General features: G+C 34.8%; 1 protein-coding gene across 8 annotated transcripts in view; it reads left to right on the top strand.

Annotated features, from left to right (window-relative positions):
- The window catches only part of ELN (elastin), a 103,241-nt gene that overhangs the window by 48,541 nt on the left and 29,668 nt on the right, over nucleotides 1-25,032 (top strand). For 6 of the 8 annotated variants that reach the window (XM_053706333.1, XM_053706332.1, XM_053706329.1 and 3 more), the window contains 18 exons: nucleotides 4,769-4,798; nucleotides 4,879-4,929; nucleotides 5,919-5,957; nucleotides 6,150-6,188; nucleotides 8,168-8,197; nucleotides 8,289-8,351; nucleotides 9,487-9,534; nucleotides 9,709-9,783; nucleotides 10,609-10,638; nucleotides 12,050-12,121; nucleotides 14,560-14,607; nucleotides 16,862-16,918; nucleotides 18,942-18,995; nucleotides 19,894-20,043; nucleotides 20,135-20,176; nucleotides 21,190-21,330; nucleotides 22,809-22,835; nucleotides 22,939-22,971. In XM_053706333.1, the coding sequence (XP_053562308.1) occupies nucleotides 4,769-4,798; nucleotides 4,879-4,929; nucleotides 5,919-5,957; nucleotides 6,150-6,188; nucleotides 8,168-8,197; nucleotides 8,289-8,351; nucleotides 9,487-9,534; nucleotides 9,709-9,783; nucleotides 10,609-10,638; nucleotides 12,050-12,121; nucleotides 14,560-14,607; nucleotides 16,862-16,918; nucleotides 18,942-18,995; nucleotides 19,894-20,043; nucleotides 20,135-20,176; nucleotides 21,190-21,330; nucleotides 22,809-22,835; nucleotides 22,939-22,971 (1,029 nt within the window). The remainder of the gene's footprint in view (nucleotides 1-4,768; nucleotides 4,799-4,878; nucleotides 4,930-5,918; nucleotides 5,958-6,149; nucleotides 6,189-8,167; nucleotides 8,198-8,288; nucleotides 8,352-9,486; nucleotides 9,535-9,708; nucleotides 9,784-10,608; nucleotides 10,639-12,049; nucleotides 12,122-14,559; nucleotides 14,608-16,861; nucleotides 16,919-18,941; nucleotides 18,996-19,893; nucleotides 20,044-20,134; nucleotides 20,177-21,189; nucleotides 21,331-22,808; nucleotides 22,836-22,938; nucleotides 22,972-25,032) is intronic. The other 2 variants (XM_053706334.1, XM_053706331.1) reach the window with 1 other exon arrangement.

The raw sequence follows: 25,032 nt of genomic DNA, 5'->3' as shown, positions 1-25,032 counted from the left end.
GGGCGGCATTGCACAAGCATTTAACTAGAACTGCTTGTGCAATGATAAATGCCAATAGCGAATGTTGTCTGCATTTATTGATGTGAGGCCATCTGCTACAGTGGATCATGTCCGCCTGCACATTAATAAATCTGCCCCATAGAGGTGAAATTATTGAAACATTTGTTCATATAGTCCTCTATAGTTAGCAACAACAAAAAAATGCTATTGTCTTAAAATTATTTAACATTTGTTTCAAAATATCCCTTTGCGGTTAATAAAAAATAGCTTGAAGTGCAAAATAACAATTTTAAGTTTCCTATCCTGAAAGTAAGACTTTCCCGAGTGTTTCATTTCCAATGTTCCTCTATTGTGAAATTTTACTGCAAGACCAAAGGTGAAATTAAATGTAGTTCTCAGAAAGTGTAAGATCTTGCAGAAATATTATTGTAAATTAGTGCCAGGCAATGACGTTTTATATTATTTTATAAACATTGCAATATAAAAAAGAAATGTTATTACTTTTTCACTAATTCATGCATCTGCCTCTCTTTATGGTTTCAGTTACAATGTCTGTCTTGTATTTTTTGCATTTTTAGCTTTAATAATCTCCTTTATTATCTTAATAAAGGAGATTATTAAAGAATACAAAAAAGGTATAAAAATCCAACCTGATTTAATCCAATGCAAACTGACATTAGGCTAAGGGGAATAATATAGACCCGGCTTAGGCAAAATGGGTCTGCGGCCAATAGTTTAAGGGTCCTGGTGTGTATTACTTTGTATTACACAAATATTAAATAATCCTGAGATTCTGGGGCTTAATCTGATAAAACCTTAATAAAACAACCGGATACAAAAGAAAATTAAAATGTTTATCCAGCACCAATAAAAAAACACTGGAAATGGTTACTCATTTCATGTTGACATCAGCTTTAGCCATTGTGGTTTGTTTTTGTTGGCAAGTGCCCTGTTTCCTGGCTTTTATCTTGCATTTATTCTTGCTTATTGCTTTAAACCTATTGGGTAAGAACAGATTATTAATACACTTCTTGCAAGGATTACAAATGTATGTTGAAAAAACCCAAACTGCATTACACCCTGTGGATGGAATTTGAAAACCTGTCTCACAGGAACTCAACAATTACAAGAAGTTGCTGTGGAAATATAATTTCAGACTGTAACAATTTTCTGGTATAATTTAGTAAAGAAAAATATGTCCTAAATATAATATACCTATAAAGTATAGTAAATATTATTCATATTATAGAACAGCTGGAGCATTACATTCAAATTACGCAATAGTCTTGACATTGCATCCATACTATTATTAAAGGGACAGTACTCCAAAATTGTTATTGTTTAAAAAGATAGATAATCCCTTTATTACCCATTCCCTAGTTTTGCACAACCAATACGGTTATATTTACACACTTTTTACCTCTGTGTTTACCTTGTATCTAAGACTCTGCAGACTACCTCCTTATATCATTGCTATTTACAGACTTGTATTTTAGCCAATCAGTGCTGACTAATGAATAGCTCCACAGGAATAAGCACAATGTTATCTATAGGACACACATAAACGAGCAGTGTCTTGTTGGGAAAAGCTATAAAAATACCCTTAGATAAAGGTGGCCTGCAGGGGTTTAGAAACAGACACAGATTTGAGGTTTAATGGTTATAAAGTATAATAATATATATAACAATGTTGGTTGTGCAATGCTAGGGAATGGGTAGTAAAGGCGTAATCTATCTTTTTAAATAGTAAAAATTTGGAGTAGACTGTCCCTTCAATTAAAGAGAGATGCACTGAATGTATGCCAATGTGTGTGTGTGTGTGTGTGTGTATATATATATATATATATATATATATATATATATATATATATATATATATATATATATATATATATATATATATATATATATATATATGTATATATATATATATATATATATATATGTATATATATATATATATATATATATATATATATATACATATATATATATATATATATATATATATCTATATACATATATATATATATATATATATATATATATATATATATATATATATATATATATATATATACTGTATAGATAGATAGATTTGTAAATAATTAATAACCAAAATGTTCAAAGACTATATATAAAGTAACAGAAATATATTTTTTTTAAATAAACATTCCTGTAATGTTTATATTATGCTCTGAATGTCAGTTCTCTATAAATATTTATATTATAAGCAACATTTGGTTAATATTTGGTGACTTTTAATATTCCAGTTATTAACTTTTAACGTGTTAAGTAAAATATCATACATATTTATGACAGAGAAAGGCAGCTGCAGTAAAAAAAATATGTTTCCTATTCTTTAAGCAAGCACTTTTAAAAAAAATATTTATATCACGTGTAACGTTAACTGTTAAGGGAAAATTTAGCAAATCAATACAAAAACATGGTTAAGTTGAATAGTATAAATAATATTCCAGTTATTAACCTTTTGCATATTAAATAAAATATAATACACATTTATAACAGAAAAAAACGAATGCATTTCCTATTCTTTAGTTTTTAAGCAAGCAATGATTTAAATATTTTGCTGTAGTGTTAAGGGAAATTATATATTTAATATGACATCAACACAACAAGTTATGCAGCAAAATTGTTTCTCATTTAAAGAGACAGTCTACTCCAAAATTGTTCTTGTTTAAAAATATAGATAATTCCTTTATAACCCATTCCCCAATTTTGCATAACCAACACAGTTATATTAATATACTTTTTACCTCTGTGATTACCTTGTAGCTAAGCCTCTGCAGACTGCCCCCTTATTTCAGTTCTTTTGACAGACTTTCATTTTAGCCAATCAGTGCCCTCTCATAAGTAACTTCACAGGCGTGAGCACAATGTTATCTATATGGCACACATGAAAGTTTTTAAAATTGTATGCCCTATCTGAATCATTAAAGTTTAATTTGTGGTGTTTAATTCCTAACACCATGCAGGGCCATTGTGGCGATCATAAAGTGTTTAAAGGGACAGTCAAGTCCAAAAAAAACTTTCATGTTTCAAATAGGGAATGTAATTTTAAACAACTTTCCAATTTACTTTTATCACCAATTTTGCTTTGTTCTCTTGGTATTCTTAGTTGAAAGCTAAACCTAGGAGGTTCATATGCTAATTTTTTAGACTTGAAGGCCGCCTCTAATTTAAATGCATTTTGATCGTTTTTCACCACTAGAGGGCATTAATTCACGTTTTCCATATAGATAACATTGAGCTCATGCATGTGAATTTACCATGGAGACAGCCCTAATTGGCTAAAATGCATGTCTGTCAAAAGTACTGAAATAAGGGGGCAGTCTGCTGAGGCTCAGATACAAGGTAATTACAGAGGTAAAACATGTATAATTATAACTGTGTTGGTTATGCAAAACTGGGGAATTGGTAATTAAGGAATTATCTATCTTTTAAAAAAAACTAAAATTCTGGTGTTGACTGTCCCTTTAAGAAGTTACAGTAGTTCTGCCACAGCTAAGGATTGCAAAGAGGTGATTCTGTTTTGCCAGACAAAGTAACTAGAGTCAAATTCAGCAGCTGCAGTTACCTCTGGCTTTCTCCTTCTCCTTTGGGGATACTTTGTAAATGCTGCTGTTGAGCTACATCTGTATTTCAGCTGCCATACTATCAATACATGTTACTTAGTTCTCAGAGGTACGGAGAATGAAACTAGCAGGCTGTGTGAGTACAGCATGTCAAATCATTTATGCCAGATTTGTTTCTTTCACATTAAAATTGCTGTTAAAGGGACACTAAACACATAGGGGCTCCGTATGGAGCTTGATGTCCCTTGTTTCCGGCGAGCCGGAAACAGAAGTTATGAAGCAGAGGTCTAAAGAACACTGTTCCATAATTTGTCCACCGGCTCTGAGGCGGCGGACAGTGATCAACCCGATCAAATACAATCGGGTTGATTGACACCCCCTGCTAGCAGCCGATTGGCCGTGAATCTGCAAGGGGCGGCAGCGTATGCGGCGGACATGATACGCTACATCGTATCATGTCAGCTCGCACATTAATAAATATAGCCCATTGTATTTGCAAAACATTTATGTTATCTTGCTATGGAATTACATATTGGCCAAGTCTAAACATTTTCAAAATAAATTAACATATTGTATGTTGCTATTGATATTTATTAGACAAACTCTACCCAACGCTTGCCTTATTTGGGGAAACCAATACAAGTTTGCTTCTGCAGAAGAGAAGGCTAGCCACAATCTTGGTAAAGTGCAGTGATGTGCAGTCGTTATTTGTTGAAGCCAATCAGGGAATGATATGTAACAAGGTTAGCTTTGATAAGTTAGCAGGGGGAATTTCCAATTCTGAGAATAAGAAAATCCACAATTTTCAAAGCTAAGTTGCAAGAAAAGATAAAAAATGAATTAATGAGATTTATCAGACTGAGGAGTAATTTGAATGGATTTAACGGTAAATAACTCTCACATGAGTAAATGGCAGATAACACCACTGTCTCATACATATTACACAGTGATTATATTAGACAGGTCTAGCATGATAACTTTTCGGAACAAAGTGTAAATAGAGATATTTATTAGAATATTAACAACTGTTGTGCGCTAATGCTTTACTAACAAATACTGCATAAGATAACACAATTTAGTAAATCTGGGTCAGCATAATATTATAATGTGTCCTGAATATGTATAAGATCTCTCCTCACAGCATTGTCATTCTCTTTCTGTTCCCATTTCAGGAGGGGGCACTGGAACTGGTTTATTACCAGGTAACTATCATTCACTCTTCTACAGTCACCAGAGCTAGCAGATATGGCAACATGACTCTTTGTTCTTTGTTTATACTTAGGTGGCATTGGAGGACAGCCTGGGGCTGGTGGCAAACCAGGGAAAGTACCAGGTACATTTTTTTTATTATTTTATAGTGGGTTTTAATAATTCAGTTGTCAGTTATAGTGATCCTAAAATATCTCGACTTATTAAGAAAACAAAGCAATTATCAACATCAGAAAAGGACCTCTAAAATGCACTTGATATCATTTATTGCCATTCCTAATGTTCTCTACAATAAGTACTGTGACATTCTATTAACTTAAAATATATTCATTTATCTGTAAACATATGCACCAAAGCGCAAAACCAGTCAGGGTTATTCTTAAAGAAGAAAAAGCACTGAAAGGGGAAATTTAGTCAAACTGTGTAGTCAAAAAGAGATATGTATTTATACACAGGGGTAGATTTACTAAATGTCCAGCTATAGCGAATGATGTCCGTTCAACATCGCTAAATGCTGACAGCATTTATAAAAATGCTTGTGCAATACCGCCCTTTCTCAGTGGCCGTTAGCAGGGGCTGACAATCATCCGATCGTATCCTATCGGAATGATTTCAATCTGCCACCTAAACGGTAGCAGACACGTTAAGGAGCAGTGGTCTTATGATCGCTGCTTCTTAACTTCCGTTTCAGGCGATTGTGAAACGATGGGCCTCCGAAGCAACATCTGCTGCTTCATAAATGGAGCCCATAGACTTTATTGCACAGAACCTTTATGAGAACATATAAAACATATAAACAATTCAAACTATTATGTGTAAATGCATAATTTCATTAAAGTTAATACAAATTCTGAACCTAAAAACAAAACTAGAATTCTGTATGGTGTTAAGTATAAGAAATGTGCTTGATAGGTGCTATATATTTCTTGGTCATTTTAGTGTGATAATTTATATATTTTATAAACACTTCTGCTGTATGCCATAATGGGTTTTATGTCTAGAATCTATATTTAGTGTAACCTTTACTATGTATTTCTAAGTCTGCTGAAAGTTCCCTATGTACTTCATATCTTACATCTAAGTGTGGTGCTAATACTTGTGTATTCCTTCCAGGTGCAGGTTATTATCCCGGTGGAGTGGTACCAGGAGTAGGTTAGTGTAACCTCTTCCCTTCCCAGTCACCCTGATAAGTCACTTGATAATATATGTTTTGAGTGTTTACTTTAATAATTATAATATCGTGCCTCTAATTGGTCTGCTGTTGTTTTTATCTTTCCTATGTGACCCTCCTGCATCCTATACCTTCTCTCGCTATCATGTACTTCTCTTATGCCCGCATGACAGGTGGTGGCCCTGGGACATATCCTGGTGGTGTTATTCCAGGTCAGTAATACTCTTTGCTGCACACTAATCTACATGGGTTTGCCTATACCTGCCTGAGGGTTACAGCCCTGCACTGTGACATAACTGCAGGGAAGAGATAAACCATTAATAATCTCATTCAGAAATAAAAAAAAAGATACAATTCTCTATAGATATTGCATATCTGTTTGTTTTAACAACCTTTTAATCCAGGAGTGGTTCCAGACTATAAAATCTGTGGGGTTTAAAAAGCTGACCACAAAGCTAATGTTAAGAGTGCAGGGAACCTTATCTTTTGCTACCAGTTTTTAACGATTTATTTATTTATTCATTTCTGCTACTTTTCCCTCATTTGCCTCTCTCTTGCTCTGCACTGAGCAATGGACATGTAAAAAGGCACTGCCTTGCAAATTTGTGGAAGCTGGGTACTACACATAATGTATAGCACCACCCAGAGACACCACTGCAAATAAAGGGACAATATACTGTAAAATAGTTTTTCCCTTAATGCGTTTCCAATTTCAGGGTATAAAATATATGAGAAAATGTTTATTTTAGCTTATTTTTGAATATGTAAATGACTAGTTTTGTTCTTTGAAACCACAACTCATCAAATGAGTTGAGCTTGCAGGGAAATCAGATCCCTTTATTTTATTGCTTTCTGTACACTATTATCTCTGCCTGGATACCAAAGCTATACTTAGGCCCCGATTCTTAAATGATCTCTGGGCTGGTATGATTCTAAAAGGCGTATACTGCATTTTTGTATAAAAGTGTGTACAAAATAAATAATTGAGCTATTTACACAAAAATGCGAAGGGAAACATTGTATTGCTAAGGATGCATCAAAATTCGTAACTAAATTGTTCACCAAAAATCGTATTTTATCAAAAACATTCAATTTGCAGGTAAATTACACAGGAATAAATCATATTAACTATGCACAGCATAAATAATAATTTAAGTACCCTGGATATGCAAAAAAAAGAAGAAATTTGTACTTAAAAGTAAAATATACAAAGCGTAATTGTTGCTGTTGTCGTAAAATGGGCTAGACATGGGCTTTCTCTCAAATCCCAGCATCATTCTGTAAACATTTTTTCACTATAGTTCTCGCTGTTTTTTCTCGCCAGTTAAGTGATGGAGTGGAAAACAAGTAATAATTAACATAGTATTACTTATCTTTCCTAACCCCCACTGGGAGTGTACTTTCGTCTGCTGGCTATGTTTACACGTCTTTTATATAGCCTATATTTAAAGGGATACTGAACCCAAATTAGTTTTTTCATGATTCAGATAAATCATGTAATTTTAAGCAACTTTCTAATTTACTCCTATTATCAAATTTTCTTTGTTGTCCTGGTATCTTTATTTGAAAAAGCAGGAATGTAAGATCACGGACCGGCCCATCTTTGGTTCAGCACCTAGGTAGTGCTTGCTTATTGGTGGCTAATTGTAGACAACAATCAGCAAGCTCTACCCAGGGTGCTGAACCGAAAATGGGCTGTCTCGTAAGCTTACATTTCTGCTTTTTCAAATAAAAATACCTAGAGAACAAATGAAAATTGATAATAGGAGTAAATTAGAAAGTTGCTTAAAATTGCATGTTCTATCTGAATCAAAAAAATTGGGTTCAGTATCCCTTTAAGCATAGAAACTTTCAGTATAGGCAGTGATACCACAGGCAAAATCAGCTATTAAAGATGCTGATATAAAGGTAAAATAGCTATTTGTAAACAATATAACACACTCCATCAGGTGAAACAGATCATTGGGAACAAATTAAAGGGTTGAAAATTTTAGGTAAAATTGTCTCCTTAAGCTGTTTTATTTTGTATTGCATACAGCATAGAATAAACACAAATACCATAATTTCCTCTGCATTTAAAGTACCATATATAGTTATGTCATAACAAATATAACATGAAGAACAGTCACTGAGTGCTAATTATATATTTATAGAAAATCAGCCATAATCATGCAGTGTTTCTCTTTGGTAGGTACCGGCGTAATCCCTGGAGTAACCACAGGTAACATTTTACTTACCTTTGCATTGCAGGTGGTCTTTATGTGTTTATGGTTATTGTGCCCCTTAATAATTTGGATGGTCTGTTGTTTCAGGGGGTGTGGTGCCACAGACAGGTCTACAGCCAGGAGCCGGAGGAAAACCAGGAAAAGTACCAGGTACGAGCGAAAGGAGCCACACCAATGGAAACATATTTCTTTAAAAGTACAGTAAATAGAGAGGGTTTTTTTAAAATATGGAATTAGGTAAATAAAAAGCTAGCATGGCATGAACTGATTGTGTCACTAATGACCCAGACCAATGAAAGTATAAGTAATGTAATTGCCATTTGTTTTATTAAATGTTTAATATATTACTATTTTATACTTTTGTAATTGAATAGCCCAATGAGTTATATATTAAGGTGACAAGGGGACCTTTTACCTTTTTCAGCTTACATTTATGAACAAAAACCTGTACATTTGTTAGGGGTTTTGCTTTGTTATGTCCAGGGGCGAAACTACAGGGGGTGCAGAGGTCGCAGGTGCGACTGGGCCCCTGAGGGTGGGGGCCCAGCTTTAAAAAAAAAAAAAAAAAAATTATTTTATAATTTTTTTAAAAATAAAAAACGTTAACCTACCACTGCCTGCACTTATATCATGTGAGTGTGACATGACTACAGGGGTTAGTATTTCTGTTTTACCCATTGTTGTTTATGTGTATGGTGTGTGTATGTATGTGACTGTGTGTTTTTATGCATATATGTATGTGTGTATGTTTGTGGAACCAGCAAATTACAGGCCTTGTTACTACAGCATTGGTGGGGCAGGGGGTGAACAGTGTCATTATACAGTACCACTATATACAGTATGGGGGGTGGACCATGTCACTGACTACTGTGGTCACTTTATAAAGTACTGGGCGGGTAGGGTCAGGCCAGCCATCTCACCGGCAGATTACAGACTGTGTCACTAACTTACTATATACAGTTCTGGGGAGTTAAATAGTGTCACTATATATATATATATATATATATATATACAGTTATTGGGGGTCAGACCATCTCACAGACTGTGGGCACAGGGTACCTCCTTTTGCAGACATGTAATCTGATTCACATTTTTTTTCTGTGTTAAATGTAAAAAAATAAAATGTCTTAAATTCACCTTTTTTTGGAGGGGGGAGGGGTGGTGGGGGGGCCCCTTCTTAGATTCTTGCACCTGGGCCCTGTGGTTTCTAGTTACGCCTCTGGTTATGTCCTAATATTGAGGTCTCTATTGTCTCTTTTTATTGTTCTCATCCGTTGTTTCACAGGTGTTGGGATTCCCGGTGCCTTCCCTGGTGGCGTTGTACCAGGAACTGGTAAGTGAGATGAACTCTTGCCTCATCACTGTATGATAACTGATTCCTGTCCTATAATGTTGTACAGGAAACGTATGTCTGTTAGTACAATCTCTTCCCCAGAGATTCATGAAAAGCATTACAAAATGAGGTGACAACCTTTTCTTTGAGGGACATTATATATTCTTGTTGCAGGAGGACGATTTCCTGGAGGAATTGGTGTCCTTCCTGGGGTGGCAACTGGGACTGGAGTGAAGCAAAAAGCTCCAGGTCAGAGATGCAAACATTGCCACTTAGCTTTCCTCTCTCTTGTTTTTTCTTGCTTTCTGTTATCCTGTAACCCCGTCAGCATGCACATTTATTGCATAGTTCTACCTGAACTAATCTGCCATATAATAAGGACAGGCGTTAATTCTTCTTTTATTTAATTTAGGAGAAAATATTAAATTAAAAATTAAATTAAAAAATTGGTGTAAAAATGGCAGCAAGAACTTTTGTCTGATCCTTTGTTCAACATTATATATGTTTCATACCTGGTATTTGCAATTACATCATCATTTTACTTACAATATTAGAAATCCACTTTCTACATGCACACTGAGTGATCACCAGTTTTCATAGAATGGCCGTTCATATTCTTTTTTTTGTTTTAAAATACACATCTCCACGCTGTTTTCCTAAACCCATTGTTGTGTTAAAATGTTACATCTTCTTTCTTTAGTTATGACCTTTTGTTTATGCTAATTTGAAGTGTAAATATAAGATAGAAAGAAATGGGGTGAAATAGGCAGACGGTAAGCATTGGGGTGACCTAGAAATGTGCCCCCCTAAATCTATATAAATACTATATAATATATATATATATAATGTGCCCCCCCCTAAATCTATGTAAATACTATATAATATATATATATATATATATATATATATATATATATATTATATAATGTGCCCCCTAAATCTACATAAATACTAAATAATAATCTATATAAATACTAGTAATACTGAGTCAATTATCTTTCCATTGGATGTTGGATCTACCTGATCTATCCTAGTTTTCAGTTGATAATTATTGACATTTGTCTCTTTTCTCAGGAGGAGGTGGAGTCTTGGGTGGAATTCCAGGTTAGTAAATGTTGCCTATTGTTAAAGCTATGTAATGATTGTGAACTGAAAATAAACTGGGTAAATCGGATATTTGTTAACAAAAAATATGTGAAGTTTAAGAAAACAGTTGGTGTCATCAAAATAATTCAGAGACTAAAAATACAGTTGTACTGTTCAGTTGTTAGAGGTTTTTCTGAAAGAGCATGACTAGTTAGAATGTTATTTTATTAATCTCCTTCTGACTTCATTAGATGAGAAATAAATAGGAACTACGGAAGAGGTCGGGGCCACAATAGCTTTTATACTATTAAACATAAAGTCAAACTAGCTTTTTTTGTTTCTTTGTTTTATTCAGTTAGACTTTTTTTATCGCTCTTTTATAAGTTTCCACCAAAACACAATTTGGGAGTATCTGAAGAAAACGTTCATATAAAAATCTTATGTTTTAAGTTCATGTAGATTTTAAAGAGTCATTTTAAAACAATTTGCCTCACTTCAGCTAATAACTCATATTTAAAAAAAAAAAAATACATTACAAAAAATATGATATATACACATTTCTGGCACAGGGTTGGGTATAAACGGTGGGTCTTATTCTTTATGTGGAGTGAAATAGTCAAAAAAAGGAAACGTACAGATATTTAACAGAATTTAGAATCTCATTCAGTATAGTTTGTTACTGAATATTGCACATATCTGAGCATTTCTCTTTGGATTAATATTTAAATTTGGATTAAAGGGACACTAAACCCAAAATCGTTGTTTCAAGATTCAGGTACAAAATACAATTTGAAACAACATTCCAATTTACTTCTATTATCTAATTTGCTTCATTCTTTAAATATCCTTTGTTAAAGAAATAACATTGCACATGGGTGAGCCAATCACACAAGGCATTTATGTGCAGCCACCAATCAGCAGCTACTGAGCCTATCTAGATATGCTTTTCAGCAAAGGATATCAAGAGAATAAAGCAAATTAGATAATAGAAGTAAATTAGAAAACGGTTTAAAATTGCATACTCTTTCTAAATCACAAAAGAAAAAAATTGGGTTTCATGTCCCTTTAAAGTCAAGTTTACTTTAAGGGACATATAAGTGCAATAATGTAATGCATATGCTATTTGTTTTACCATAGTTCAAAATGGCTGCAGGGCAGCAATGCTTTACTAGGACCCTAGCTAAACACATTTGATGAGCCAATAACATGAGGCATTTGTGTTCAGCCATCAGTCACCAGCTAGCTCTCATGTGTGCATTGCTGCACAACTGATCTAAGTATGGCTTTCAGCAAAGAATACCAAGCGAACAAAATAGATTAGATAATAGAAGTTAATTGAAACATCTCTTAAAAGTGCAAGTTCTATTTGATTTATGAAAGTTGAACTTTGACCTTCATATTCCTTATAGTTATTTTGGTTTTCTTGTAGGGTTTGGTGGATTTGGAGGACAACAGCCTGGAGTCCCTCTTGGATATCCCATAAAATCCCCCAAACTGCCAGGTATGTCTTTCATTGGGGGCACTATATGAAATAATTTGGAAGGCACTTACATCATTGAAATAATCCCTAAGGATCTTAATTCCATGTTTTCTGAAGAAGAAATGCTTGATCTATATACGTACATCTATATGACATTTTGCCCATCTGTTCAAATGATTGTTTCTCCTTTTTAAACTCTTTCACTGCTAGAGAAGGGTGTAACATTCAACTTAACAATGTGTTGTAGACCTCAATCTTGGCCAAGGAATGAACTGTTCTTCCCCCTAGCAATGGTTTTCCTTATTTTAAATCTATTATAAACATATAAAAGGTAAATCACAGCAGACATAATGGATTTTAATGAGAGTCAAGTAATTAAGTTAATTTGTTCCTTATGGTATTGTAGATTAGTGATATGGCTGCCAATTCATTGTAAAATATGTTTTTGTATTATTCTAGCATACAAAATGGGAAATATTCCAGGCTTTCATGTACTGTGAAACAAATGCTAATGTAATAATGGAACATATCTGATAAGAGGATGCGTCATACAAGTGATCCCTGAAAGTGGGGAATGTCTAACTACTGAATTTGGCAACCAATCATCATATGGAAATTGAGATCTACTAAATTAAACAGACCTGCTTATGATAAATATATATACAGAATATAACTAATATCTTTTGATTTTTTTTATATATAAATGGAAATTTCACTTTTTTGGCAGAAGAATGAAGAGTTAATTGCTTTCAGGACAAAGTGGAATGAACCATGTCCATCAGGGAAAATTCCACCAATTTGCCAAACATATGGATTAGTTCCCACACTTCACTTTTTTTTTTATGGATGGAGAGAACACAGCACACAAACAACTTATTACCAGTAATATGTAGTACCCATAAAACAAGAAATTTTATTTTTTATGCACTCACTTAAACCTATAAAGTATTTATTTTTTTCAGATCATATAATCTTCATGTCCTAACTTTTACTAAAAAAGATTAAAAATAAAATAGTATAAATAGCACTAATTTAAAAGTATATATACATTTTACAAAAAGCCTACGTGAGGAAACTCAATTGAGAAAACAATTATTTAAACTATTTGACCAAATATTAAGTACACCATTAATGGCAAAATATTAAGTACACCATTAATGGTGTAGGGACTTTATTGTAACTGCAAACCCAATAAAATGAGCTGATTGACTTCAAAGAATCAATAGTAAATGTATATAAATGTCAAGAAGCAATTCCCTATTGTGTAATAATTCAAAGAAGGGTTTCATATAGATCAATCAGTTTACAAATTAATTATTAAAAAAAATGCACTATCAATCTACATATGAAATGTATTATATTCATATCATAATTCAAAACAGATGTGCCTTCATCAAGTCCTGCTTAGCTAACGTCATCCAACATATGGCAATAGTGACCAATAAGCCTTACTCCAAGCCAATAATAATGTGTAATTATGCTGATACCTACATTTTAGACCAATATCATGCAATGTCTTTTTAAAATCAGGGACTTGCATTATCAGAGGTTCCAATTCATTTATCCTGAGAAAACTGTATCCCATAAAGTGCAACTTTCAGTATCTGACACACAAATCTGACTGATCATATGCACCTACGTAAATAAGAGAGCTGTGTATTAATCACTAATGAAACCATTTAAACAGTCTACGGGAGTAAATAGCACACATTAGTTCTCAGATCATGTGACCAAACATAGCTTATTGAGGCTGTTGCCCCCTGAGATAATTAATCTCCAAGTCTGAATATACATATAAATAACCAACATCAGTATCTTTCATATAAAATGCAAGGATTTAAGATTGTAAGTCAATAGTAAAAATAAAAATCACCCATCTATTTTATGAGAAAAACAGCCACTTAAAAAGATCTTCCCAACAATAAGCTACTGCCTCAACAAATAAAAGATAACATCAGCAATATAAAATGTAAGATCAATTCAAACAGAAAAAGTCACTGGTCAATGCAACAAAATGCATCCTATGTGTTTATGTTCCCTAGGGGAATCTTATGCCTCCAAAAATGAAATTGGAAAATCAACATTTTGAATTCTGAAGAGTCTATTTATAAACTAATTAAATATTAGTTGGTATCTTGTTTAAAGCTCTCCAGACACCCTTCTAGGTTAGCTTTGAGGGAGAGGATAAGATTCATGCAAGACTTCCTATGTGTTTCACTTACTAACAGCACCGACGGTATCCGTGTAAAATAAAGCTATAAATACTGCATTCAGCTATTCATCCTTATTCAGGTTTATCGCATACAAATGCTAAATTGAAGGGCTGATTTCTGAATTTGCTTTACCTTACCAGCCATAAAAGCACCCTGGGTTTATTTTTACTAGCGGTACATTAAGTAGATCAGTCTTGTTTATGCACATATGAATATTTCTATTTACTTTGAGGGTTTTTTTTGTAGGAGGATATGGACTTCCATACACATCAGGAAAACCTGGAGGATATGGCGGTAAGTTTGATGAATGAAGAGTTTATCTCCTTAGAAGTCTCCAAGGAGTCTAGACACTGAATTCCAAATATGTCAATTCTGGCATTGAACTAATGGCAAGAAAGCATTTTGGAATGCATATTTTTTATATCAACTAAGCAAAGCAATTTGTTCCTTTTTATAATGAGCAAGGAACAAACATTATGCAGGCTTTGCCTGAAGTCCATATCAGAATAAATCTAAATAAACATGTACTTGTTGTGTTACATATTTCCTGGCGAACATTAAAACAATGTTAAAAAGTACAGTAAGTCTGGCCAAGCTGACATTAAATTACCAGTCACCACATATACCCTGAGCATGGCTACATCTGTCTGCTGACATTAATGACTCATGTTGTACAAAACTCTCCCTGTGCCTTATTCAATCTTCAGATGGATTGGTAGAAATCTTCTCTAGTTTTTAGTAGATGTGTCCATACCTAGAAAGATTTACAGTCTACTTTTTCCTGATACAACAAGAGAAGTTTATTCTTTCTGGTGTTATATTATTATTAGCATCATTATTTTTATTTCTGATTTGGTGTAATATTCTGTAGCACTAACAAGTAGGGTTGCCAGGTGTCCAGTATTCATCCAGACAGTCCAGTATTTTAGCAGGATGTCCAGTAAAATCTGTACAAAAATACTGGACACTTAAATGTCCAGTATTTTTAAAGACCTCTGTCAGCTAAATGTAAATGGCCTTATAGGCTTTTATGCATTAGAAATATGGCTCAAAAAGAAGTTACACTGTGCATTTTCTATTATATGAGTTAAAGGCAACCATGAAGGTGTTCAATCATTGCTGGGTGTTTACCTCTAGCAGCCAAGGGGTCACATCACTGCTCTATACATGTGTTACTGGCAACTAAGGGGATAAAATGACTGCTTAGTTGTGAAAAATATATGTGGTGGGATCAAGGGTGAGGCCTAAGATTGAGCTTTTATGGAGACATTGTGTGAACCCACCTACGTCCCATATCCAATTACCTATAGGTCGTCCGGTATTTTTATTAAGCACAGCTGACAACCTTACTAACAAGAGATACTATGGCTACATACTAAAATTTTAATTAAACATTTAAAGATCTAAAAGCCTTGCCTATGTGACTTGGCTTCTAGAGCCAGATAGATGTTACACAAGACAAAGAAGATTACAGACTAAAGGAGCCAAATGGGCTTGCTGGGGAGGAAAACAGGCATAGAATTAATTAAAGTTCTAAATTATTGTTACCTATGAACAGATTTAGTAAGTACTTGTAGTTCTAAATAACAGTGAAACATCTAAAAGGGTGACATAACTAAGTATGTAGGGTGGTTGCAGACTGAGAAAAATCTCGTAGATAAGGGTAAAGGAAGTCATTTAAAAAGACTAGGTCCTAGCAGAGCAAATAAATCAATTATGGAAATGGTTTCAGGCAGTTCAGATATGTGAATGGTAGTGATATTCTAGAGAATATGGGAAGACTGCAATCTCTCTTGGAAGCATAGCTCTGTCTATCCTTATAGTCATTTTTTTCATTTATTTGTACTACCCAGTTGAACCAATATTTCTAAAGTTGCCAAATCATGGTAAACCCCCCAAATCAATAACAAAACACTTCAATTATTAGATTATTTGCCTCATACAATTTAAATCTCCTGTACTACAGTATAAATACAGCCAAATTCCAAGGGTCAGTACCTAGCAAATGCAACACATTCCAGCTAAAACAACTTCCTTTATTTTGGATTTGTAAGTAAATGTTATTACTTCCTGTCCAAACCATGTGTCTTTATCACTAAAGTTAAAAGTTTCCCAGACAGTATCCCAGCACTTATGGCTAAATAGACACACTGATTGTTAGAAACCATACCACAAATAAATAAATATTTTAGAGATAGAAGTCAGTGACTGCGACACCCAAATTCCAAAACATGTTATGGCATTAGATTGTGCCTTTTTAAGGTGTACCCCTTGTACAGCATTGCAAAATATGAGGGAGCATTACTAATAAATCGTAGTGATAGCAGAAGGCAACCAGTGTGGTACATATGAATATGCAGCCCATACAGTTACACCAAATATAGTTTTATGCTCCCATTGAATATATTTTTTAATTAGCACATGTCTTAAAATGCACAGAGGCCTTATCCAGCACTACAAGCATGTAATGAATAAAAATAATGAATTATGTTGGCACTGTAGTATCTGTACATCGTTCTAATCAAAATATTGACCTTTCTTTTTACAGCCTATGGTGCTGGTGGCTTGGGAGGTGGTGGAAAGGCTGGATACCCAACAGGCACTGGTAGGTACTTGTTTTATGCGGAGTCAAGGATGAGATAATGTACTAGAGAAAATGTACCTCAAGTTATGCAGGTTTTACCACAATGTTGTGTTGTTTCCCTTAGACTTTCATTCCAAGTTATACTCCACGATCTGTAATTCCACTTAATTGTAGTGGTGTAAGAAATGGTAGAGATAGGTAAAGTGGTAGAAAATGATAAGATTGGTAAATTAGGTGATTTAATACTAGTAGGGAACCTGGATGAAAGAGCATTACAAGAAAGGGAAATGAGTATTTCTTCAGGGGACAGTCATTTTTGTTTGTTGTATCTAACAGAATGCATTTTGTAATATGGGTTTTTGTAATATGGGTTTTCCTGTACTAAGGAAAAAACAAAACAGTGCTTGGCAATAGAGCAATAGAGCAGTGGGAGTTGATCTTATCAGCCAATGAGCAATAAGCTCAAAGCCAAGTTGTAAATAGCCCTGAGCTTCTGGTTAGCTTTAAAATTAAAACAAACAGATTTAACTTTAACCTTTTTTTTTTTTAGAAAAAAACATATTTAAATGTGATTAACTAGTGTTCTTTTATGTGTACGTCCATTTACGTCAGTCAACATGGTTTTCTAAAAGGAGATTGAAATTTGCCTGCATTTACCATTTAATTGCTCTGATGTATCCCAGTTTTCAAAGAAAATTGCAGTGCAGTCCAATAATGTCTTTTGCCAAACACTGCATAGAAATCCAAATAACTCCAATTCTTCTGAAACAGATGTGACTCGTTAGGGCTGCATGCACAAAACATTCCATTTGTACTTCAAACTGAAAACTAAAATATGTCTGCTGTAAAATAGCAGCTTCATATACAGCAGCTTCATATACAGCAGCTTCATATACAGCAGCCTCATATAAAGGAAGTGTGCAACACTAGTTTAAAAAAAAATAATAATAATACAAATGGATAAACATTTTTAGCAAGACACTTTATGATGCCTTAAACTGTTGCTCTATGTGTGTTCAGTAACTTTTGTTATTCATAACATACATCACTGTCTTCTTCCTCTGGGGAAACATGTCAATTAAAGAAAACAGCTATATCCAAGTCTTCTAGTCTGTTTAAAGAATTACATCTGCTCACTGAACAAAACAGTACAATAAACTGCGTAAACATGACCTTAAACACATTTACACCGTGCATCTCATAGAATATAAATCCAAGAAATATTTCTTTTTCTTGTGTAAGCATATACAGAATATATGCACTTTGTTAGAAATGTTGCCAGGAGGAAAGGAAAAGCTCTTTGGAAGACATAAAGTGACACTGTTCTGCCATTCATATCAGAGCAGAATCAGACATAGAATGATAGAAACGTTTATACTATGAAATATTGGGCAGACTTGTTGGGCCTATTGTTCTAATCTGCCATCAAAATTAGGGATTATCTATCAGCAAATAGGAACTAGGGGGCCGAATTATCAAGCTCTGGATGGATCTTGATGCCCCTGTTTCCGCGCGAGTCTTCAGGCTCGTCAGAAACAGAAGTTATGAAGCATAAAGACCGCTGCTCCATAACTAGTCCGCCTGCTCTGAGGCCGCAGACAGAAATCAACCCAATCGAATACGATCGGGTTGATTGACACCCCCTGCTAGCCGTTCTGGTGAACTGCTGGTGCAATGATGTCGGCATTTATCGATGTGTAGCGGACATGATACGCTACATCGTATCATGTCCGCTCGCACTTTGATAAATATGCCCCTAGGTATCAGAAAGTAATATGAATAATATTGCTGCATTAGCTTTCATTTAAAAATCTTTTACTTAACATTTTTTCTCATTCAATGAAAAAATATTTGAGCACACTGTTCCTTTAAAAGCAAGTCTTAAGCAACAAATTAAAACTTTAGTACATTCTCCTGCTATAATAAATTCAATTTGCATTTATTAAATTATATTATGGTGGAAATAAAACCTATTTTTTACAATGTGATAAAACAAGAAACATGTTTGTGAATCTGCCTGGACTAATGAATGCTTTTTTCTCAGGGGTTGGTTCTCAGGCTGCAGCACTGAAAGCAGCGGCTAAGGCAGCAAAATATGGTGAGTTCTGCTCTCGGGTAGTTGTCTTAAACTCTGGTTGTGCATTACTATTATATTAGTATTTTATGTTAGAACCTGATTTTGGTTAGACGGCAGTAATCTGCAGGAGAGCTGCTGCACATGTGCAAACATTTTAGCACTGAAATGTAGTGAAAGCTAGATTTAAACATGGTGGGACCCATGACTATGGAGAGACAGATGGTACCCTTAATACTATGCTTATATAGTGTATTTAATATTTAATTTCAATGTCCCTTTAACCTACCACTGCTCACTGTGGGCCTGATTATCTAAACCTCTTCACTCTGGCGAGATGATCTAATACATCTCATCAGCACCACAAAGTCCCTCAAAGACTTTTAATAAGACATTTTTTTCTCTATTTATCTCTTTATGCTGAGTTCTGGATGTAAAGGAGAGGCACCTACAATGCAAAATAATGCTCAAAAATAGCCCTTTTAAACATCAGGCCCTGTATGGGTACAAGAACATTTGAGATACCTGTATAAAATCAGTGCTGCACATATCTGAAAGATCTGTTTTCTATAATTTGCATGAATTAGTTGATTCTTTATGCACAGAAGTAATAAAAGTATCTAAACTACTGTAATTTGCAACCAAACAACTTTACAAACTTCCCACACCTGTAAATATTTTAAGCAGTAAAACTTAATAATTAACATCTTTGAAATTAATATAGAATTGTTCAATTCAATATTTTGGGGTTTTCAAAAACAAACAAAAAACTGTTACATAGGAAGCAGCTGTTTGATAAAGATTTCCATGTGCCAGTTCACTGTATATCAGACATCCTGGGCTCTATATGAAGATTTGTTGGTAATGTTGGTAATGTTGGTGTTGGTGCAGTGACCTCATCTGGTGAATATGGTTTATACAGGCGCTGGAGCTGGAGGTCTTCCTTTGGGTACTGGAGCAATCCCTGGCACAGGTGCTGGTGGTTTGCCTGGTGTTGGACCTGGTGGAGGAGCCATCCCTGGGGTTGTTCCTGGTTTGTACCCTGGAGTTGGTCAGGCTGGTGGTGGATTAGGTAATTACATTTGAGTTTAATACAATTTGCCATTTGTGGTTTAATAAATCTATATTTCAGCGGAATAACTATTTCCTGTTTGTTTGCTAAGGAATACCTCAAGTTCAGCCAGGTGGCAAACCCCCTAAATATGGTGAGTGATGATAATGCACATCTTGCAATAAGCTTTTCTCACTGTGCCCTTGAGGGACGTGTATATATTTAGTACATATGAAAAAGTAGGAATGCCATAGAATATGTTACAAATATTTTGAATGAAAAAAGGTATTTTTAAAACCTGTTTAAAGAAACAACAAAGTAAAAATGAAACGTTTGCGATTCATGTAGAGCACATCATCAAGTTTACTTCTGGTATTACATTTGCTTCATTCTCTTGGTATCCTTTGAATAAGTAAAATCAGGAACAGCAATGTACCACTGGGAGCTATCTGAACACATCTGGTGAGCCAATTAGAAGATTTATATATATATATATATATATATATGTATAGCCTCCAATCACCGGCTAGCTTACAATAGTGCATTTAATGCTCCTGCCTACTTAGGTATGCTTTTAAACAAAGGATACAAATAAAGCAATGCAAATTTGATAACAGACGCAAATCAAAAAGTTGTCTAAAATTGCATGATCTGTCTGAACCGTGAAAGCTTAATAGTGACTGATATTAAACTTTTAGGAAATGCATGTTTTTGCTCTATTGAGTCCTAGGTGCAGATAGCTAAATAACTGATAAGGATAGTTTTTGGAGGGCGGTCTAGGAGTGGCATTTGTCCCCTAACCCCTCTAAAACCATGAAAACTAAAGTTTTATTGAGGCTAGAAAACCTATACAAAATGAAAGGAAAGAAAAAAATAATTTTGATGTCCCACTGACTTCTTTATGTATAACAGTAAGGAATACAATAGTGTCACCTGGTGGTGATAGTAGCAAGTGCAGTCCGTTCGTACAGTTTGTTATTCATGTAGCAATAGAAAAGGTGATTTTAACTGAATTCATGTAATGTTTATATTATTTTGATTCTTCACAGACCTTCAGTCTTGCTAGGGAATTCAATCATTTATCTCTTTTTACTATGCTTTTGTAGAAAAATTTATCAAATTGAGGAGTACGAGTAAAATGGTTTATTGTAACATTTTCACATTAAGGTGTTCCCGGAGTTGGAGGAGTTGGTGGAGTTGGTGGCGTAGGTGGCGTAGGAGGCGTACCTGGCGTAGGAGGCGTACCTGGCATAGGAGGCGTGCCTGGCGTAGGAGGCGTGCCTGGCGTAGGAGGCGTGCCTGGAGGTGGTAAGAACTATAGGAGATCCCTTTTGCACATCATTCTCCTATCAAAAATAATTTCAGATTCATTGTCAGGATAACCTTATGTGTACCTAGGATTTTTTGTATTCCTGTACAGCATTTCCCCAGTTATGCTGGAAGGTCACTCTATATATCTACCACTGTTTCTGTATATTAATTAATACTTTTGCAAAGTAGGACGGGATCTTACATCCTTTGCCTTCATAAAAATGTGCTATCCCAAACTGTAACTTGCAATAAGTGTTTATTTTATCTATTCTTTCCTCCAAGTTAAATATAGAAACGGCTTGCATTCCAAAATATTCTAATAGTGTATAAGTATGTTTTGCTAAAAATAATAATAATAAAGCGCAAGTTATTTAGAATTAAAACTAGTTTATTTAAAGGAAAAGCAACTTACTTTTAATTCTGGTTGCTTTTGAAATGGACGGACTAATATAAGTGCACAAATTGATATTACAATTAATCATTGAAAAACAGATTTACCAGAGACTGTTTAGCGTGGGCGATATCTCTATAGCCCGCCCTATTCTTTCACTGAATATTGTGACTATGCTAAACATCACTCATATAACAAGTTGAAAGTTATAGGCAATGAAGAGTTATGAACAAAATGGCAGAGAAGGAGGGGTGGTCATACATGGTATGTAAACACACATCTTTAAAGGCACATGCAGTGTAATATACTCTAACACATTTAAAATATATATAAAAAATATTAAAGCTAGCTCTGTAGTGGCAATGTACTGTCAATCCTGAGCTTAACATGGGCCAATGAGGCAATCACAAATGGCTTATGCGTGTAGCCACTGGCCATTTTCAGCTCTGGAGCATAAGTGCATTTGAGCTTACTTTACTGTTTCTTTAAACTTTTTGCAGTTGTTAAACATAAAGTCTAGTCAAAATTAAACTTTCATGATTGAGATAGGGCATGTTATTTTAAACAACTTTCCAATTTACTTTTATCATCAAATTTTCTTTGTTCTCTTGGTAATCTTAGTTGAAAGCTAAACCTCGGTAGGCTAATATGCTAATTTGTAAACCATTGAATGCCGCCTCTTATCTGAATGCATGTTGACAGTTTTCACAGCTAGAGGGCATTAGTTCATGTGTGCCATATAGATAGCATTGTGCTCATGCCCGTGGAGTAACTTATGAGAGGGCACTGATTGGCTAAAAGTGTACTAAATATTCTAGTATACCTCGGCTTGCGTTCACGCACAAACTATATTATACATTGCATGATGATGAACAATATATTGAGTTATGTTAACTCTACAAATTCAATGAAACTCCATTCTGTTAAATGATATAATAATATCATTTAACCAAGGCCTACAAGAGAAATCTTCAGAAATGCTAAGAAGCAATCACATTACCATAGATTACTGCATTAAAATATTTTTTGAAATAGACAGATAGATAAAGCTCTCAAGAAATGAATTCATATATTTGTTTTGCAGGTCTAGTGAAACCCCCTAAGACAGGAGGTAAGCTATGATTTTGATTTCTATTGATAATTACAATAACACACAAATACTGATTTTACTGATGGAGCACATCTAATTATTCTCTTCATGTAATTGGATACAGCTGGTTATGGATATGGTGGTTATCCAATGAGAGGTGTGTATATTGAGGAGATCAGCATATGGCATGTTTTGTATGTGTACTGCACATCTATGTATGTATATTTTTAAATTGTATTAATAATGTTTGCAGAGATTCAAAATGTAATAACTGTGAGAAAGTAACAGGGTTATGCCAACAAATTGATCCTGTCCATGGTGAGGGTTGTTTAATTCTGGATCACAGAAATGTTATGTGGTTCTTTGTTAAAAGGGTATTTTTATAAGTGGAATATGAATGTTGTAAGTGAAGATATCAATAGGAGATGGGTGTGATGGTGCTTAAAGGTATAGATAGGAGATGGGTGTGATGGTGCTTAAAGGTATAGATAGTACATGGGTGTGATGGTGCTTAAATGTATAGATAGGAGATGGGTGTGATGGTGCTTAAAGGTATAGATAGGAGATGGGTGTGATGGTGCTTAAAGGTATAGCTAGTACATGGGTGTGATGGTGCTTAAACGTATAGATAGTACATGGGTGTGATGGTGCTTAAACGTATAGATAGTACATGGGTGTGAAGGTGCTTAAAGGTATAGATAGGAGATGGGTGTGATGGTGCTTAAACGTATAGATAGGAGATGGGTGTGATGGTTCTTAAACGTATAGATAGGAGATGGGTGTGATGGTGCTTAAAGGTATAGATAGGAGATGGGTGTGATGGTGCTTAAAGGTATAGATAGGAGATGGATGTGATGGTGCTTAAATGTATAGATAGGAGATGGGTGTGATGGTGCTTAAACGTATAGATAGTACATGGGTGTGATGGTGCTTAAACGTATAGATAGTACATGGGTGTGAAGGTGCTTAAAGGTATAGATAGGAGATGGGTGTGATGGTGCTTAAAGGTATAGATAGGAGATGGGTGTGATGGTGCTTAAACGTATAGATAGGAGATGGGTGTGATGGTGCTTAAAGGTATAGATAGGAGATGGGTGTGATGGTGCTTAAAGGTATAGATAGGAGATGGGTGTGATGGTGCTTAAAGGTATAGATAGGAGATGGGTGTGATGGTGCTTAAACGTATAGATAGGAGATGGGTGTGATGGTGCTTAAAGGTATAGATAGGAGATGGGTGTGATGGTGCTTAAAGGTATAGATAGGAGATGGGTGTGATGGTGCTTAAAGGTATAGATAGGAGATGGGTGTGATGGTGCTTAAACGTATAGATAGGAGATGGGTGTGATGGTTCTTAAACGTATAGATAGGAGATGGGTGTGATGGTGCTTAAAGGTATAGATAGGAGATGGATGTGATGGTGCTTAAATGTATAGATAGGAGATGGGTGTGATGGTGCTTAAACGTATAGCTAGGAGATAGGTGTGATGGTGCTTAAAAGGTCAGAGGTGATATGAGACATGGGTTTATGTATAGCAGTAAGAATAGAATATACAGAGATAAAAGCAACGTGTACAGTGAGGACCAATTGATATGTTGCAAGTATCAGAGGAGTGAATGGTCTATGCATTCTCCTGAGCACAGGGCTGGCTCATTATCTTTGGAGTCCATTGTCTCTTTTCCATTACAAATGTGTCCAGTGCCATTATAATCACTGCTGGTGCAATGATAAATGCAGAGAGCGTATGCTGTCCGCATTTATCGATGTGCAGCGGACATGATACGCTATATCAGATCATGTCCGCTCGCACCATCATAAATAGGCCCCAAACACCATACCTACTAAGAGAGACAGCAATGGTTTATATGACACAAACTAATACAATACACACCACCTCCAACTCTCCGCGCATGCTGTTTCGAATCCTGACTTTCTAGTCACACGTAGCATTTGTGTGTATGCTGCTGAAACAATGATAACTTTTACTAGAAGAATTTTGTTTTTACTCAAAGTATATTGCAAATACATGCTCTTATTTAAAACTGAAATGCATTCATGCCCATTTCAATTTTGCCCTTTCTATCCATTTAAGCCAGTTTTGATGGCTTAGAGACATTATTTATTTATATACAGTATAGAGAGAGAGAGAGAGAGAGAGAGAGATACAGTTCAAAAAACTGAAAACAAGCAGCACCTAAAATTTGCGCTGATTGGGGGAAG

This window comes from Bombina bombina, chromosome 3 (assembly GCF_027579735.1).
Source record: "Bombina bombina isolate aBomBom1 chromosome 3, aBomBom1.pri, whole genome shotgun sequence".
NCBI classification, from domain to species: domain Eukaryota; kingdom Metazoa; phylum Chordata; class Amphibia; order Anura; family Bombinatoridae; genus Bombina; species Bombina bombina.
Note: the sequence above shows the minus strand (reverse complement) of the source record. Positions and strands in the feature narration are given on the sequence as shown.